Source organism: Python bivittatus, unplaced genomic scaffold (assembly GCF_059951505.1).
Source record: "Python bivittatus isolate LINGU-HERP-01145 unplaced genomic scaffold, Pbiv_v1 ctg000220_np1212, whole genome shotgun sequence".
NCBI classification, from domain to species: Eukaryota; Metazoa; Chordata; class Lepidosauria; order Squamata; family Pythonidae; genus Python; species Python bivittatus.
This window is the reverse complement of record NW_028277048.1, coordinates 31,744,036-31,763,417: the sequence shown is the minus strand read 5'-3', so window position 1 is coordinate 31,763,417 and position 19,382 is coordinate 31,744,036. Positions and strand designations below refer to the sequence as shown.

At 42.4% G+C, this 19,382-nt stretch overlaps 1 protein-coding gene and 1 long non-coding RNA gene across 3 annotated transcripts; one reads left to right on the top strand and one right to left on the bottom strand.

Annotated features, from left to right (window-relative positions):
• The first annotated feature begins 222 nt into the window (after positions 1 to 222).
• On the top strand, positions 223 to 10,904 carry LOC112540916 (uncharacterized). Its single transcript, XR_003084952.2, has 3 exons — positions 223 to 1,107; positions 1,237 to 1,291; positions 10,456 to 10,904. It is a non-coding gene; the product is annotated as an uncharacterized LOC112540916 (long non-coding RNA).
• Positions 1,700 to 12,597, bottom strand: CUNH17orf58 (chromosome unknown C17orf58 homolog). 2 transcript variants are annotated; one of them, XM_007430549.4, is made up of 6 exons: positions 12,364 to 12,597; positions 10,345 to 10,485; positions 7,976 to 8,593; positions 7,321 to 7,401; positions 6,568 to 6,759; positions 1,701 to 3,558 (listed from the first exon to the last, which is right to left on the bottom strand). In XM_007430549.4, the coding sequence occupies exons 1-6, from the start codon at positions 12,431 to 12,433 to the stop codon at positions 3,368 to 3,370; spliced, it is 1,293 nt and encodes a 430-aa protein (XP_007430611.1). In that variant the 5' UTR covers positions 12,434 to 12,597; the 3' UTR covers positions 1,701 to 3,367. The 2 variants fall into 2 exon arrangements, with proteins under 2 accessions (XP_025023906.1, XP_007430611.1); XM_025168138.2 differs by lacking the exon at positions 12,364 to 12,597 and having other exon boundaries at positions 1,700 to 3,558; positions 10,340 to 10,414.
• Between the last annotated feature and the right edge of the window lie 6,785 nt (positions 12,598 to 19,382).

The following is a 19,382-nucleotide window of genomic DNA, read 5'->3' as shown; positions in this document are numbered from 1 at the left end:
GTCCTGGAGCCAATGGGCTGAGATCCCTAACTTCTATGGATTCTGACATTCCTTTTTACCTAGAAATTGGGAGCCTAGAGTCACATGAAACATGCCATAGGCCCTGGGAAATAGAAAATTAGAATCCAGGCTTTTGTTATCTATAGAACATATTATCACATGGGAAAGCCCTATAGTAATGTAATAAACACATGATGCTTCATAACATTAAAGAGACGAGATTTTAATTCTGGACAAGGACAAAATGACATGCAAGTGAAACCTGTGAATCAAAGCTTTCATGTGACTGACACACAGTAGTTTTTGAAACTTCATATATTGGCTGTTAGCATAGTTGTAATAGAAGTACCATATTGTTAAGCTGTAGCTAAGTTATTATCAAAACTGGTACTGTACATTTCCTCCTTCAAAGGAAAGCTTGTAATGGAAGACTCTAGCACCACACAAACATAGATACTGTATTTTTCCGTCAATAAGATGCCCCCATGTACAAGACAACCCCCACTTTTCCAACCCAAAATTAAAAAATCAATATTTTAAAGATAGTGCAGAATACATTTTTATTTAGTAATTAGGTAACATTTACCTGATACACTCGGTGGGAGGAGGTCCAAACCGTCTCTCTGCAGCTCTATTTCCAGGCTCTTTTGCATAACTGATTACATTCAATCACAAGTGAAACTGTCGATAGCTTGTCTCTGCAAACAGACTTCCTCTAATTGGTTTGTTCAGCATCAGCTGACGTCAGTTACATAAGGCTCGTGATTGGAGGAAGTCTGTTTGCAGAGACAGTATGGGCAGTTTCACTCGTGATTGGAGGCTCGTGATTGGAGGAAGCCTGTTTGCAGAGTCAAGCTATTTCACTCGTGATTGGAGGCTAGCAATAGGAGGAAGCCTGTTTGCAGGCGCAGTTCTCTCCTCAGCTTACTTCCTTGAATAAGACGCCCTTCAATTTTTAGCATAAGGATTTTGGAAAAAACTATCGTCTTATAGTCGGAAAAATACAGTATTTCTGTTAAATATAGAAAGCAAAAGGAAATGAATGCAAGGAGAAATTGGATTCAAGCTACTTCCCCTCTTCCCCCCACTGTTATGGGCTACTTCCAGGTAATCTCATTTTGAGACAATAAAGTGCTTTCATTGAAGACACCTTGGAAGTTTCAACTCTGACATACACCACAGTGGTAAGCCTACAACCTCTCCACATTGACTTAATATTTCCTGTCCTTCTGTTAGAGATGTATGAACCTGTTGAAATCCAGATACCTGAAGTGAAGAGGCATTTATTAAGGTACTGTATTAAAAGCTCCTAAGTGATTCCAGCCACAGCTGGGTGGGTAAAAAATGTTATAATGATAGAGAATGTAATGACTGGACCAATTCCCTTTCTATCAGTCATTAAAGTACTTTCGTCCTAAATTATTCCAGTCCAAAATTAAGTTGTACTTTTTCATTGGTGTCTGCATTTTTCCATCACATTCACTTTCCCTCCTCCCAAATTTTACCATTCTGATACAATATTGTAATTAGTTCTAGATATATTGATATTTTTTATTATATCAGTGATATATTCCTGTCATATAACGTTTACATTTAAATACATATAAATATCTCTCAAAATGTCTGAATGCTTTATTTTCTATATCAGGAATAGCATTTATGAATCCATTAATACAACTAGCCAACCATTTGATAATGCTTTACATATTTAGTTTATATTACTTTTACCTATTTTTATGTTCAATTGTTAAAGCCAGAACTTTGAAAATGAATGCAGAACTACTGATATTGTAGAGTAGTGTTGTCATTGGGAATTAGTCATGATGTATATAGAAGATAATCCCTAAAGGTACCTGGAAAGGCTTCTGATTGGCAGCTGGTTAACCACTGTGGCAAATGCTGCTGAACTCAGTAGGCTTTTGATCTGAACAAGCAGGGTTCTTAATGGTTTCTTGCAGAAAAAGGTACGTTTGCCATTGGTCCCAACATCTGGCTACGCCTCCTCTGAAAATTGTGTACTATTGCAATATGATAAATTGCAGTGCCTGGATAACAGCATTAGGGAAAGGGTGTGCAATGCAGTATTATTCCACGCTGCTTAGAAGATGTAGACTCTGCAATAAAGAGCATTTGATTCCATGTAAGAAAATGACATTGTTCAAGATTCAGACCTCTAGCTTGTCTGCTAAGAAAGAAATGGGTGAATAATCTCACATTTTATCATTTTTCCATAAAACTTTGCCTAAGAATCCATAAAGTACTGTTCTTATGTTGCTTTTTGTCTCTACCACTTAGCCCAGAATTGAATAATTCAACTTTTGATTAAATACCTAATCTTGTTGGCCCAGTCCGACATTGGGTTCGTGTCACCCGGCGCGAGGGGCCAATCAATCACGCAGAGTTGAGGAAAGTGGAATCCAACACTTTATTTCTGTGCAGAAGCAAAGAGGTACGCTCAGGACCTAAGTCCAAATTGAGCGGGTCCTTCATGAAGCCCAAACCATTTTTTTATACAGTTTAAACAAGGAAGCAATAAGCTGAATGATAAACTTCATAGACGTGCGCACAAAAGCACCCTATCCCATAATAGTCCAGGGGGAGGATATTAGCATATGAGATTTTCACTTCTGGGTGTGCTTTTTAGCATGCTAATGATAAACTTTGTTCACCTCCGGACCCTTGTCCAGACGCCTCTAATGGCAGCTGAAACTGAATATCACATCACCTTCCTTTATTCCAGTAACGAGCGTGCTTGCAAAGTTTCTTAGCAAGGTGTCAGGGCCACAGTCTGCCTGTTGGTCTAGGTACGAAGCATTTGCGGTCAGCCTTTCAAGCTCCTGCTAGCAGGTGCTAGAGAAGTGCTGCTTCTAACAAGCAAAGGCACAAAGTGATTGCAATTGAACAGCTCCAGCCCAAGCTAATTCATGGCTTATAAAAGCCTCTAATGGCTTGTTAATACATTGATTCAGGGGGCCCTCAGTCTGACAAAGCAAGGTGGCTACCGATAGACAGAAATGCTACTAAAGGAGTACCCAAGAAATGGAAAGTGGTAAAACTGCCTACTGTACTAAGATTCATATCTGATTAATCTGTGAAGTATTCCAGAACAGGCATTCTGTACCATGAACCTCCTTTATTTTGTGGCTAGTAGATTGTTGAAGCCAATGGAAATCCACACCTTGATAACTGAGTTAATAAATTAAAAGGTTGCAGCAGGCTCCGGTTCCTTGTATTAAAAGCAAAAGCAAGAGAATTTGTCACCCAGAAAATATGATGAGCCTGTAGCAAAACCAGAGAATACTTTTTATCCGCCTATAACCTTAAAACTGCTTTTAGACCCAGGGAAAGTTACGGCTGAGTTACATTCTCATCTACACTTGGAGCGAGCTGCCCCTTGAACTTTTTGATCCCGCCTTCTGTTGAACCTCTTCATGTAGCTGTTGCCTCTGCAGAGTAGCCCATCTCCTGGCCTCAGGCGCCCTCTCACACGCTCTTGCAGAACTGTAGGCAGCTGCCTTCTCCGGTGATAGAGGCGACCCATCACGATGTACCTGCCGCCTGCAAAATAAAAGCTAAACCTCAGAACCGTCTCTGTAGGGGAAGAAGTTCACCCAGTTCTGAGGTTCTGCATTAACTTTTTATGATTGCCCATAGAAAGTATGGGCAAGTTAGGAAAGAAAAAAAAAGTTTGAGAAGAAAGTATGGGCAAGAGAGCCAGTTGGGTCTAGTGGTGAAGGCACCGGGCTAGAAAATGGGAGATGATGAGTTCTAGTCCTGCCTTAGGCATGAAAACCAGCTGGCTGACTTTGGGCCAGTCCCTCTCTCTCAGCCCAACTCACCTCACAGGGTGGTGGTTGTGGGCAAAATAGGAGGAGGAAAGAGTATTAGATATGTTCGCTGCCTTGAGTTATTTATAAAAATAATAAAGGCGGGATAAAATATTTAACAAAAAAAAGTAATATCCTCTAATCCCTCTCTCTGCAACATTTTCCCCCTTCAATTCTAGCAGTAGGACCTAAGGTAAATGGCACAACTCTTTATTCTGAACTTCTCAGGACTATGTTACAAAACTGGGCTGCATAATGACTGAGGACAATAGAACATTTCCATAAGGGACTTCATCTCCATACTAGGCCTGTCATTTCCCATTAATTACACAGCCCTTCTTGCCACTGTACTCTGAATGCAGCAAATTCCATTGGATGAAGGAGAGTTGGCTATCTTGATGGTAGCTCTTTTTTGGACATGACCCCGGACAGAGTTGTACTCCCCTTGAAGGAACAGGTCCTACATTGCAGGATATCTCTTGGGGTTCTTCTTACTGCAGTGCGCTCTTCAAAAATGAATCAGAAGTTGCAGCTGATATGGAAGGGTATAGACTGCTGGAGGGCAGCTCCTGCCATTACAGATACCACCTGATCTATAGTTGCTGCACTGGTTGCCTGTAGGTTTCAGGGCCCAATTTTGGTGCAGGATATTACTTATAAAGCCATATACAACATGCCCCTGGATTAAGTTAGAGACCTCTTTTTCTTAATGATTCCTCCCATCAGGTCCATCATCTAGAGAATAAGTGCTTAAGTTCCCACTGCCATGTGAGGTAAGGGGGATGAGAACTACAAAACAGACCTTCTCAGTTGTGGCACTTAACTGTGTGGAATACGCTGCCCTTGGTGATATGCTTGACCCCTTGCCCTCAGCTTTTGGAAAGCTTCTAAGAGTCATTGAGAGTTGGGTGGCATACAAGTTTAATATATTATTGTTGGTTGCACAGTCAGCCAGATAGCATTAAGGCCTCCCAGGAGATGACATGTGGTTGGGTCCAAGCAGTGTTCAATGCCTCTTTACGGATAGGCGTGGTTTCACCTACCTTGAAGGAGGCAGTGGTTCATCCCCTTCTTAAGAGGCCATCCTTGGACCCAACCATTTTGGACAACTTTTTAGTTGAGAGGATGGTTGGCGCTCAGTTTCAAAGGTTCCTGGATGAGGTGGATTATCTGGACCCTTTTCAGTCAGAGTTCAGGCCAGATTACAGTACTGAGGCAGTATCTCTCACACTGGTGGGTGACCTCTGGAGGGTTAGGGATGGGGGTGATGCCTCTGTCCTCTCCCTCCTGGATATCTCAGTGGCTTTCGATACAATCAATGATGGTACTGGCTTTGGGGGTTGGGAGTGGGGGGCACTGTTTTGCAGTGGTTCTCCTTTCACAGTGGCCAGTTCCAGTCAGTGTTGGGGGGAAATCTAACCCTAGGCTCTTGCAGAATGGGCTGCATCGGGGTTCAGTTCTCTCACTGCTGTTTTTTAATATCCATATGAAACTGCAGGGTGAGGTCATGCAAGAGCATGGGGTGTGGTATCATCAGATGGTATCAGGTGTACATCTTCATCCCTCACTGGTCAGGCAATGTCATTCAGATGCTGTCCCAGCACTTGGAGGCTGTGTGGGTCTTAACAGGGAGGAACTGGCTACGACTGACCCCAGCAAGATGAAATGGCTCTGTGCTTTTTGGCCCCCCTGGGTCTGATGAGGTGTCATCTCTGATTCTCAGTGGAGTAGCACTCCTCTGGATAGAGCTGGTATGTAATTTGTGGATCATTCTGGATTTGTGACTGCTGCTCAAGGAGCAAGTGGCAGCCATGGCTAGGGGGCCTTTTCCCAAATTCATCTTATGTGCCAGATTGTACCTATTCCTGGACAGGGAGGCTCTGCTCACCATCACTCATACTTGGGTCATTTCCTAATTGGATTACTGTTACATGCTCTACATGAGGCTACCTTTGATGACTATCAAGAAGTTACAAATGGTCCAGAAGGCAGTGGTGGCACACAGTTCTGGCCACCCTATGGTCTGCCTGTATTACACTGTTGCTGCACAAGCTGCACTGGCTCCCAATTTCTCTCCTGGTGCTTTCAAGGTGCTAGTAATCACATTTAAAGCCCTACATGGCATGGGGCCAGATTTGTAGGTCAGCCCCTCCCTGAGGGTATCTACTTATTTCACTAGGTTGGATAGGCTGAGCGCACTCCAGGTTGCTTCCTTTAATGTTGTCATCTGGCGGGACTCTGGAAGAGCACCTTCTCCATAGCCCCTCTGCCCTGTGGAATACTCTCCCCTACCCTTCTGGCTTTCCAGGAGGCTTTAAAAAACTGGCTCTTCCCCCAAGCTTTGGGCTAAGGTGAGGCTGGAGCTCAGTCAATGTGTATGTTCAGGTGTGGGGAAGTTTTGCTTTTGGATGTCAGGAGCTGTTCTGATGCTAGTTTTATGCTTTATTGTGTCCTTGAGATCCACCCAAGGTTATTACACAAGATGGGTGGCCATAGAAGTCTTTTTGGATAAAGAGAGAGAGAGAGACAGAGATGATTGGTAGATATATAGATACAGGAGAGAGACAGAGGTAGATGATAGAGATAGAGATGATAGAGAGATATGGAGATAGATAGATAGATAGATAGATAGATAGATAGATAGATAGATAGATAGATAGATAGATGAGAGAGAGAGAGAGAGAGGGAGAGATGATGGTAGATTCAGATAGAGATAAGGAGAAAGGCTTTGATTCTTTACCAAGCTTGAAGTCTGGACAGAGTTTGCTACAGTTCAAAGCATCCACAACAAGCATTTGAACTCGAAAGAAGTAGCCGTCAGGGTTGAGGAACAGCCGGTTTGTCTTGTAAAGTCCATTGTGGTTCACCAGCAGGGTCACCAAATATGTTCCTTTGTATATCATGGCAATATCGTGAACAATGCCATTCACCACTTTTTAAAAAGAAGAGAGTGGAAAATTAAGTGGGATGCTGATCCTAATTTTACAGTAACGGAAGGCTATTTCTAAAAAGCACGACAGTATATAAACCACTTTTTAAAGTTCAGGATACATGTAACAATGTTAAAATGTCATAAGTGCTGTGAGGCTGTGGAAAAGGAAATGTGCTCAGCATTTGGTTGGAGCATGCTCCAACAGGCAAGTTCTTCTGAGCGCTGTAAAATATATTTCTACTTATTCCTAGTTTTCTCCTGTAGATTTTGGTTCTGGTTCACAATAAAGCAATGGTAGCAATATTAAGCCTGAAGCATATAATCCAACTGAATTTAACAGCAGCCTAAAACAGCATACAGTACAGTTAAATTGGATGTTGTCTCTATTCCCAACTTTGAAGAGAAGAAATTCTTCTCTATGGCCCACTGAGACAATTTATTTGGTAGTTCTATGAAACAATTGCTGAGAATGCTTGGAAAAGGAATTATATTTAGAAGTAATATGAGCACACAGACTGCATAAACTATGCCCACCAGTTAAATGGAACTGGATGATCTTACCAAATTCACTGCTACAGTAAGCCTCTACTTCCTCACGTTCCCTCTTGCAACCAGTCAAGCATACTTCTAGACTGTCAACGTCTAGAATAAGAACCAAAATGAATAGAAGTGAGAATGGGGGAGTGGGGAGATAGAGAGATCCACCTTAATAATTATAGTAATCAAGCAATGAAACATATGGATAAACTGTTCTCTGAAGACCCTTAGTTACTTTTAATATGTTCCAGAGACCATCAGAATTTAATATTATATTTAATCCTGTGGCCTTGCTTAGCATGATAATGGTTTGCACTGAGTAAATAGAAGTTGTTGCTGGTTAGTTTTGCTGAATATAGCAGCCTTCCCCAGTAGATACTCTCCAGATAGAAGCAAGTCAGCAGCTACCATACTTAACTTACAGTATTAACTGTATCGCTTCACTGCAGTAAAAACACCAAATCAAAACAAGGGATACTGTTAGGAGGAATAATAAATTGGTTTATAAATTAATAATTTATTTTTTCTGCGCTTAATGACCTGATCCTACATGTACTTATTTGGAAGCCAGCCCCAGTGACTTCAGTGAAACCTCAGAACAGATATTGGATTAAGATCAGTCCTGTCACTCATGACACCATGCACCCAGAAACAGAATTCTACTCTCATATTTCCTTACCAATCTTAAAGACGCTGAAGTCATTCAGTGAGCTTGGACTCTGTCGGTTTGTGAGCCAATAGGGTTTAGTGATATTTTGGAGGAAACCATTGAGTTTGTGGTAAGGGTTTTTATTCCCTGGCCGGTTGAGGTGATCCAAGTCACTATAGTGTTGACCAACATTTGACCCTGCGTTTTTAAACATAGATGCTTCTGCCAGAAGTCTGCCTTGGCAATGGGAGTATCCAGGTGGGTGGAAGTAGGTAGAGATGCGGTTGGCAGATTCCAAGTGAAGCCTGTTTCTGCTGATTGGGTTCCTTTGACTCAAGTAAGTGGCAGAAAGAGATGCTTCCTCAAGACTAATGGAAGGAAGGCTTTTGACATGCTGAACAGACTGCTTCTGTAAACCTGTCTGATTCTCTGCTGATTTTTTCACATTTTTCCTTTTATCCAAGAGCAGCTGGAGTGTGTTTAATGCTTTTGCTTCCAAAGGATTCCACTCATCCTGAGGTAGGAGCTGGTCCTTCCTGTGCTCAGCCCTGATAATGCTGCTACCTCGGAGAGACTTGTTCTGGGAAGGAGACCCATAAACTTCCTTGCTGAATGTCTGCATAGATTTTCCAACATGAGGCAGGGTCCCTGTGTTCCAAAAAGCAAACAAGAGAGTAAAAGAGAGACGTTAAAGGATGAGAACAATGATCCATAATGTGAGTTCTAAAAGCATGCCAAAATTATGTGGCCTTCCTCACTGAACTCTTCCTTGAAAAGACAATATTAGTAAGAAACTGCTTAGACTCTTGGAAATAAAAGCTATGTTAGAGGGAAGTGGGTTGGAAAGGGGAGCAATGAATGCTTGGCTTTAAATGTGAGACTTACTTGTCCTTTTATTTGCTAATTGCAAAGCCTTTGGATTGGGACAGGCAATATATTTACACAAAGTAAGTATTGTGTGGTTTTTGTGCTTCTGAAGGATCTGGAAGGTCCTGTAATTGCTGTACCAACAAATCAGATTTGGCCCCTTCCCATCCTGCCTCTCCTTTGTCTTCCTTCATAGCACATTGAGATAATTGAAATAGCAGTCCTGAGTGATAAGGCACTGTTGTAATATCTGAACAGGGGCTGAGTCAGGCTTGATTCTGTGACAGTGCTTGAGTTCCAAAACCCAGTCTTAGCAATTAATGTCAGGGTGGAAACTCAGAATCAAGTAACTGCAAGAGGCAATATTCTAGTAGACAACATCTAGTTTCATCAGCCACCTTGATCATTCTTTGCATGGTTGAGAGGACTGGGAATTGTGCAACAAATCTGGAGGGCATCAGAGAGAGGAAGATTGCAGATCTAGAGCAAGCACAGATCTGTGAGTTGCTCTAGTATACCAAGAGTTGAAGGTGTACTACAGGGAATGTTGTAGCATCTTTCAGCTAAGACTTCATTTGCACAAAGTTTATTTAACAGGGGTGGGGGGGACAGCCCTGCAGTAGCATGAAGATCTAACATTTTTTCCTGTTTGTGCTACAAATTAAAAACACAATTTATAAACAAAACTGTCTCTAAAAAAAGAAAACTGGATGTCTAGGGAGCATCCGGGGAGCAGGGTTCACATCATATCCTGGTCTGATTGTTTAAATGTATATGACAAACATGACTGTTTAGTTTTCCCATCCATGGGAAACCTTGTTGACAATGTCATTTGCCTTATTCAAGGCCTGTCACCAGCTTTGCATGGTGATGGATAATAATTTAGACCTAAAGGCCCAGGTGAACAAAGCAGTTGTTCAAGAACTCTCCAGAAGACCTTCAGAGTTCATCTACTTTGACTCACTTTATTCAGATGTCATATTTACTGGTTTGACATCTCAAGCAAGAATGTTTAAGACTGCACTGCTAATGAACTTGGATTTATAGAATATGCAGCAGGATTCTTGGTTTCTAAAACTGCCATCCATAGGTTTCCTTTTTCCTATTTAATTTGAAAATAAAATTTAAAGTAACGCCTTGAAGCCTGTCCACTTTGACATAACTATCCTAAGCAAATTAGATAAATTATAAACTTCTGTAGATATATGGTGGATTTAAAAAAATAATTATTATAGCAAACTACATCATTTATTTGCAACAAGAGTGGGAAAGAGGGGGATCATGAAATATGATTTACAAAGCAAAGAATGATTATTATGATCACCAGTTTCATTTTCCATACATACATTTTGTTATTCCCATGGACATTACATTTTCAGTACAATGAAGTTGACGTTTTCCCAGGCAGAACAAATTGTGGATGGATCACTGTAATTATTCCAACTTTTCTTTCCCACCTTAGATGCAGTTTGTCAGTAAATGGAACTTTTGATTTTAAAAAGTATATAAACATATACACAAACAAACCTTACATGGTTGGCTCACAGTTCCCATGGCTGATTCTGACGGCTGGTTCAACTCTACTTCCAAAGTCTCCTGTCTGTTGACTTCATCATTTATTTCTCTCTTTCCCATGACAACAGCTGGTGAGAACAAAGATTGCCTGGTCCCGCCTGTGAAAGCAGAACATTGCCATGAAGTGAAGAAAGATTAATGTGAAGAAGCAGAGAATACAATCCTGGAGGCAGCTTTTCCACCTCAACATGTTTCTTTCTGTTCATTTCTCCACCCCATCAACATCATTCTTCTTTGATCAACCAAGCCCTTCATTTTTGTTGTGCCTGAGATTATCACTGTCATCACAAAATTTGAAGGGAGAGATGAAAGATTAGGTTTTAATCAAATACTGTTTTATTTATGTTAATGTTGTATAAGAGAAGGCTCTTATGTACACACTATCAGTCACCCCATTTATAGTATAGGAGTTATGGGTTCATATTTTATTTGTGCAAAATGTGTTATGTGTGTGTGAATCAGAAACAATCAGGACTGCATAAGCTTCTTTCACAGCGTTGGTTGACTTTAATGAAATACACGGTCGGACTGAAAAAAGAAAGCCAGCAAGCAATGTTTTGTGAACTTTAGAACGCAGACATTGGGAGAAACCTGGATTTAAGGTACCGTTCAGCCGCCAGATCCAAAACCTTCAGCCTAACTTAGATTGCTGGATGCTTGACAAAGAAAAAAAAATGAGGCTTGCCCTGAAATTGTTGGGAAAAAGCCAGAATAAAGCAGTAATAAGAGTACCCCTCCCCAAGATATTTCCAAGGACAACTAATTACCCTCTTCTACAAAGGGTTGCTGCCTAATTTGTTTTAGTTAATTCCTTCTAGACAAGATAGAAAAAAATATAGCCTGTTTAACGCTGTTTTAGATTAACCAGATTGCTTAAATCATTGCTCAACTTATTATTAAATGGAGGGGGGCACGGAATCTGGGTGGTTAAGAATAATGTCACAAAATGAATTTAAGTGACCCGCAGCAGAGTTCAGGGCATATTTACTCAGAAATAAGCCCAGTCGAATTCAATAGCATTCAGCTGTCACCCGGCATTGCCCAGGATTGCAACTTTCATCACAGGCAGGAGAGATTAACAGGTTCTACCCACAACTTGCCCTCCACCCTCTTTCACAACAGAACCACAGAATGTATTTTTTTTTCCAAAAGTCATATTAATTTATACTTGCGGTAATGCAGAATTTAATTAAAAGTCTCTCTCTCTCCCCTTCCACAACTGGGACAACTAAGAGAAAAATTGTTGGTTCTGACAGCACTTATTTGTTTACCTTTTTGAACCTCTCCCCCCCCCCGCCCCGCTTACCGCACAGAAAATCAATTTCTGCCTTATTTGCCCCCCCCCACACACACACACACACACACACCTTCCCAGCCCAGATCCTCCTCAGCCAACGGGGCTTCCTTTCAAGTGAATGACGGAAGGAAAGCCGAGCCTTCTCCCCGTCTCCTCCTCGTCCCACCTGCCGCCTCTCGAGCTGTGGCAACCCATCCACGTGGGTCTCCGTAGTGTCAGCCCTCCGCGAGCCGAGCACACCCCTAAAACACGCTTGGTCGGTAGGAACAGCTCAGGAAGAGACGAGGAAGCCCCCTCCGCCTCCGCCCCCACCCCGAAGAAAGGAAAACGAGGTGCTTCGAAGCTGCGCAGGGCAGGGACGGGAGAAGGGCAGGCAGCTTGAAGCCAGGAGGCAGCTCGGAGGAGAGACCCGGTGTTCGCCCGCCAGTTACTTTCTGCGCCTCGGCAAGCTCGCCCTCCTTCGCACGCAATCCGCCGGGCGCGCCAGGAGGGCTGAGGACCCGGGCAGCCCTTTCTCGGGGCTCTGAGGAGAGTTACTGCCCCGGCCGGGGGAGGAGGCTGCAGCGCTGCTGAGGAGAAGTTTGGCAGCAGGGCGCGCGGAGCGGGGAGGGACCGCGTCCGCTCTACCTCCGCCAAGAAGCGCCTCCTCGTCCTACCTGAGCCTGCGGGCAAGACTTACCTGCTACCCCGGAGGAGGTGAGCGAGGAGGCCAAGGCGAAGCACAGGACCCAGGCGGCTTCGGATGTCATTGCAAAGGAGAGCCAGTCAGGCAGGCAATCTCTCGTTCTCTCTCTCTCTCTGTTTTGGCCCTCCCCGCCCCCCTCCGCCCCCCATGCTAATGAGAGGCATCCTTGGGGAAAACGGGAATCGGTCCCTGGCGAGAGCCCTGGAGCTAGACCAAGCTGTGTTGCAAATCCTGGCCACCCTCCTGGCACCTCTCAGCCTCAAAGAACTGAAGCTATTTCTTAGCTTTAGGCAGGCCGGAGAGGGACGTTACCACGATTTCGGTGGCTGTGGGTGTGAACGTCTTTTTCTCCCTCAGTCGCACCGCCGAAAAATCAAGCAGGTTGTTCCTGCAGGGTGAACACCGGCGCGCTCAGCGGCGAAGTCACTCAAACGCACCGCTACTTTTCTTTCCAAGTTTGATTGTACAAATAAATAGCTGATACATTACTGGTAACCGTTAGCATTGTTAGCTAAATGAAAGCTTCCTATTCCATGGCAGTATATCTTGGAGAAATGATACCCCAAACAAACACAAAGCCCTCTGAGGCTGATGGTGATGATTTTGCTCCACCTCTGTGCCAGTGTGTCAATATATATACTATATACTGTAGTGCTTACGTATGAAAATATGACTTCCAATATGACTCTCTCTAACCCCTGTTATGTTCTAATAACAGGAAATATTTCCAAAACAAATATTTTTAGAGGAAGAGCAGCAATTGCATATTATTTCATGCTCAGCTTATAGTCCAGCAACTATTCATATTATTCAGCCATCTCCACAAGGTATCTTTCCAGCGGTTTGCTCATTTTTGCTAAAGCATGAACTGATCAAAATAAACATCTCAGCACCGAACAGAATTCAGAAATGGATTGAGCACTAGAAGAACTTGCTGAACTGCTTCCCTATCTCCTTTTAAAGTTTCCTGTTTTGGATGATATATTCCTATCTTCTTTCCCACCCACCCCCCAGGTTGTTTTTTTTTTTTTGGTATTCTAGAGGAATATGCAGAGGAAACAAGTGGTGAATGTTTATTAATGTTCTGTGGAAACATTTAAAAACTAAAGTGTTAAATGTACTTATGCTTTACCTAAACAGATAGGGATGTACGTGATTATTAGATTCAGTTTGGGCCCTGATTCAGAAATTCGGAAATTGTTTTGACTCTAAGTGATTCGGAGGTGGTATGATTTAACTTGAGGCTGAATCTGAGACTCCATTTCCTCCACGGATTTCCCGTTTCCCCCTCATTTCCCGAAGCTTCATTTCCCCCATTAAGCATCACTGATATCTGTGAAGTGTGATCATTTGTTTACCTTTTAATAGAAGTGGCAAATAAAGTACAGTATGGCTTCCTGAGCAGACTAAATCTGCCATTTTGTAAAAACAGATGGCAAGGTTTTGAGAGCTAGGTTCTTAAAAGTTTTGATTAAAAAAAAAAGAATAAATGTATAACACACATATTTTAGCAGTTACATAATATTAACAGGTATAATTTTCCACTTTTGTGGGAGAAGATAAGCTGATGCCGATGGTTTTCCTGCAAAACAAAAACAATCCAACTTTACAGTTTTAGGTTGTTGAAAAATGTTTTCTTAATCCCTGCAATTACTTGGAGGACAATTGATATGAAACCATCAAATTTTGGATATTGCTGCTTGGTAAGAAATCAGCTATATTAAGGATGGCTCCAAATGGAGGCTTTTATTCAAAGTGCATAAAGTATTATTTTGGAATGAGAAGTGAATATCGGTTTGCTTCCTGATGGGCAGTTGATAAAATGCAGTGAATCGATACTCAATGAATTGTAGAGTGAAAAAGCAAGATATAATTTAGTAAAGGACTGGGATATTGGACTTTAAAGAGAAAAGAAAGGACCTAGGAGAAAGAGCTCCAGAACAATTTGAGTCTAGAAAGACGTGGTGATGAATTTCAGACCTTGGAAATAATGTTGACTTTATTTGACAAAAGGTTGTGAACTCTTGGGGGGAAGGGGGATGATCAAGGAAGTTGAAAGAAGAAAAATCCCAAATTTCTCTGAAGAAGGAAATGTACAAAGATGAGTTCACACTATGAACAAACTTTGTTTTAATTTGTGTGGGAAGGAGAGAGATGAAAAAGAAAAAAAAATCCTTGTTGGCCCTAAACCCCAGGAGTTCCAGGCTTTAAAAAATGAGCAAATTAACGGAGGAAGTTAGCTATATTATAAGCTATAGGAAGATGTGACAGTAAAACAAGCCTCCATGTCTAGAAGTAGTCTGTGATTGGGAACCAGATACTTTGCAGGAACAAAACAGAAAAACTACTGAGCAGCTGACAGTGATGGAAAGTTGCATAAACAGGTATCAGTTACCATGATATCTAGGTAATGATGAAAAATAACAGGCTATTTACTAAAGGACCTATTGTGAAGGTAGACTTGGAACTCTTTAAGGATGTCTTGGAGGGCAAGACTAGTGGCAGAACTTCAGCTGGGGTACAGTAAAACAGCTATAGATAGATAAGAAGTTTACATCTCTAAGTGGCAGTGCCATAAAGCAGTGATAGCACTAAATAGCCTTAGTGCTTAATGCAGCGCCCAGATTTTGACCCCTCCCTCCCAAATATTTGTAAACAATATTTACAAAAAGCCCTGTAATTAGAATGAGTTCTTGAATAAATCTGAGAAGCCAGGTCAACTAGCATAACAAGCATCAAACTCTGCTACTTCATCCTGGGGTTGGGAATTCTTGAACTTAGACACTTAGCATCCACTTACTGATGAACAAGAAAATATTGCCTGCTTGTCTCAAACCTAATCTCTCCTTATGAAATAAGACTTATTCAAACTCCAAGTAACCATGATATAGATTTTGTGGATACAACTCTGTAACCAGCTCTGTACTTGGTGTCTTGGTTTAGTTTGATGCCAGCTAGCCACCTTTGCCAAGTGCCTTTGCTTCCAGTTTTCCTAAGTGTTTTTAGTTTCTTGCTCCTTATAAGATCATAATCTTTTAGCTTTGAAGTTTAGCCTGTGTCTGTTTCCTATTCCTTTGGGGATATTTTAATTTAGATTTAAGGATCTGTAAGAGTTCTGTTTTGCATTGTCCTCATACTGTAGTTGGCAACTCACAGGCCTAACAAGTAAGATACACAGGTCTTGTGATCTGTGGCAAAGGGTCATATTGGAACCAACTGCAATTGCCTTCTATGCTCCACTTGGGTTATGAGGAGATTAGGCTTCTAGTTTTATATAGATTTTATCATCATACATCTTGTGTGTGTGCACGCTTGTACACGTGCCTTCAAGTCAGTCTTGACTTTTGGCAACTGCCTGGACAAATCCCTGCAGTTTTCTTGGCAAGATTTCAGAAATGATTTGCCACTGCCTTCTTCCTAGGGTTGAGAGTGACTGGCCCAAGGTCACCCAGCAGAATTTGTGCCTAAGGCAGGACTAGAGCCCACAGTCTCCCAGTTTCTAGTTTGATGCTTTAACCACTACACCAAACTGGCTCTCTTTTATCATCATGCATATTATCCTAAATTTTATCCAGGTAAAGGTAGTTTTCTGATCTTATTTTGTCTTAGTGTCTGATGATCTTTTATACTAATGTGCACCTGGGCTTTTGTGTTTCTTTTTTCTGCTAACATGCTAGAAGTAATCTAGGTGAGAAGTTAAACTTTCTGATTTGGGGTGGATGGGATATGTTCTATGATCTGGAAAGAGGAACTGATTTCTCCAGTATTTATACCTTAGGGTACTTATAAATACCAACCCATGGCCTTCAGTTACACACCTGGAAGTATATCACTTGATAGGTAACTTTAATTCTGATTAACCATGTTATAAGGGATGAAGGTCCCTATATTTACTGCCTTGTTCAATTCAATTAACAATTTATTATAAGGTTAGTACTGTACACCGTTATTCCCATTTTCAAAAAAGGGGACCAGCATAAACCTTCTAATTACAGACCAATTAGTGCAATAGATGTTGTAGCAAAATTATATACTGAACTTCTTTTGCTCCAAGTAGAGGACTGGGCTTCAGGAAATAACATCATAGTGGAATAGCAGTAGCATAGTGGGCTTCAAGCATGGCTATTTTACAATAGATCAAGCCTTTGTATTAAATCAGTAAGGTAAGAGACTGCCTCCAACTTTGCTCTTTTGGCCGCCCTGCACCCTGCCTTGCGAGGTGGCAAGCAGCCCCAGAACCATGGGGCTCTGGGGCTACTTGCCATGCCCCAGGGAGCTGCAGCCGACCCAGCCCAGTCCCAGCTGCCCTCACCATCCTGCACTCCAAGACCCCTGCCACCCTGCGCTCCATTGCCCCAGCTGACCTTCGCTGTCTTCTTGCTCTCGCTGCTGATGAGGTGTGCCTAGCCTGGCTGCTGGGCTGGGCTGGGCTGGGCTGGGCTGGGCTGGGCTGGGCTGGGCTGGGGCTGGGTTTTGCACTGCAGCTCAGGGGCTGCTTTCTACACGATGTGCCAAAAGTGCAAAGGGGCTTTTTGGCATGCTACAGCTCTGGGGCTGCAAAAAAACAGCCCCGGAGCTGCAACATAGCATGAAGCCCATTCCCAACCCAGCACAGCAGCACAGCACAAGGTTGCAGCTGCCCCAGCCCAGTCCCAGCTGCAGTTGCCCTCACCGTCCTGCACTCCGAGGTCGCTACCACCCTGCGGTCCACCACCTTAGCTGACCTTCGCCATCTTGCTCCTGCTGCTGATGAGGCAAGCCCAGCCTGGCTCTTTGCAAGGCAGCTGTTGGTCATGCGAGGCCATCTTCCCTAGGTCTTGCAAGGAAACTGCTGTGAACAACCTGGGGAAGAAAGCCTCACATGGGTAGCAGCTGCCTCGTGAAGGGCCAGGCTGGGCACGCCTTGTCAGCAGCGGGAGCAAGAAGATGGTGAAGATCAGCTGGGGCAGTGGAGCACAGGGTGGTAGGGAGTCAAAAGGGCATAGATGGGAGGAGATAAGTGGGTGGGGGGATTGAAGCACCCCTGTGGTCATAAGTACAGGCAGGCTGCCAAGCGCCCAAATTTTGATCACATGATTGCAGGGGCACTGCAACAGCTGTAACTTCAGGGACCAGTCATAAGTCCCTTCATTCAGCACCACCATAACTTCGAAGGGTCACTGAATGAATGGTCATAAGTTGAGGACTACCTGTAGATCTTTATCTACTGACATTGATAAGGCTGTTAGGTTACAATACTAGGATTTGCATCAGGTTCTTAGCAGCAACTCATTTTAAACTACATTCTCACCATGCATGGAGTGAAGGAAGGGCCTACCCTTGCTCCTTTTTCATTAATTTTTTTCATGTATGACTTTGCAAATAGTTTTTTCCCTGTATTATGATTTTCCTCGTCACTTTTGTTATATGCTGATGACATGATCCTCATCTCACAAACCATGGTTGGGTTAGAGAGACATTTGTCTTCCCTAGGGGATAACTGCTGAAAAAAATGATCAGTTACAATAAATCAAAGGCAATTGTTTTGGGGCAACATAATTCTCAAAATCAATTGTGTTTGGAATCTGCCACAATAGAACAAATTACTGGCTACAATTATCTCAGTATTCTGCTTTCCCATGATGGTGCTTGGGTTTCCCACAGTCAATCATTGAGGCTAAAAGCAGATAATATTTTGGCAGCAACTGAGTGGCTTTGAGGTACAACCTGGATAATGATGCTAATATGGAAACCACACCCTGAAAGAAACCCGGATGTTTACTTTGCCTCCACATCTAAACCAACAGCAGCATCACAGGCCCCAACAAGTACACACACAAGATTAGAGTTGCTTTAATATGCTCTTCCTCTAATATGATATATGCCATCATTTTCCAGTAAAGCACCTCTAGAATCTTCATAGGACAAATGGGACAAACATTGCACAAAATAATTAATGGACACAAATTTGACATCAGGACTCATAACAAGGACAAAGTAGTAACAGAGCATTTCATCCTCCTAGGACACTCCATGGCAGGCCTCAAAGTGACTGTTTTGGAAAAAAGGGGACTTTAACTCCACTACTGAGTGAGAGGTTGATGAACTCACATACATTAAAAGGTTTCAGACAATTTCAAAGGGTCTCAACAAACATAATGGGTTTTTAACACATTACAATTGTTAATTGATAAGGGGCTAATACTCTGCCTCACATGTAACTTGCACTTGCATAACCAACCTGTCATCTGCTTTCTTCCCCTGCAACCTCAATTTAAATCCCACAAATCAGTCTAGCCATTTGGGCACCAAGTGAATAGACAAAGAGAGAAACAGGTGTGATGATAAAGCAATGAGGAAACTGTAAACAATGATTTGAACATACTCTGTTGGCTATAGGCCTTCAGTTGTTTTGAACAAGTCAAGCTGGGGAATGTGCTTAGGAGAATGGGAGTTCCAGAGCATCTTATTGTCCTCATCCTCATGAAAAAACTATACACAAGACAGGAACCCACAGGCCAAACAAAACGTGGCAAAACAGACCAGCTCCTGGTCAGCAAAGGAATGAGACAAGGTTACATATTCTCCTTATTTGTGCAACCTACATGCTGAATATATGTTGAGGATGGTTGTACTGGAAAAACATGAATGTGTTTTTAAAATTGGAGAAAGAAAGATCAATAACCTGTGATATACTGATAGCGCTTCTCTGATAGCTGAAAATACAAATGATCTGCAAGCTGTAATCATGAAAGGCAAGGAACAACAGTAAAAGAAATGGCAGTACAATATAATTAAATATAAAGACAATCAAACTACAGGTAGTTCTCGCTTAACAACTGTTTAACAATGGTTTGAATTTGCAACAGCCTCAGAAAGGGTGCTTTACAGCCCATAAAGCACTTCAGGTCGTCATAAAATGTTGCACTGCCCCCCCCCCGCCATGGTCACATGGCTGCATTTCAGGTGCTTGGCAACTGGCTTGGATTTATGACTGGTTGCCAAGCTTCCCACAAACATGTAATCACCATTTA

What these genes read in the sequence shown, in the direction of transcription:
- CUNH17orf58 (XM_007430549.4), bottom strand. Translation starts at nt 12,433, where the DNA reads ATGACATCCGAAGCCGCCTGGGTCCTGTGCTTCGCCTTGGCCTCCTCG. An exon ending in CTTCAGCGTCTTTAAGATTG is followed by an intron (nt 7,402 to 7,975) that starts GTAAGGAAATAT and finishes TTCTTATTCTAG; the next exon opens with ACGTTGACAGTCTAGAAGTA. An exon ending in TTACTGTAGCAGTGAATTTG is followed by an intron (nt 6,760 to 7,320) that starts GTAAGATCATCC and finishes CTTTTTAAAAAG; the next exon opens with TGGTGAATGGCATTGTTCAC.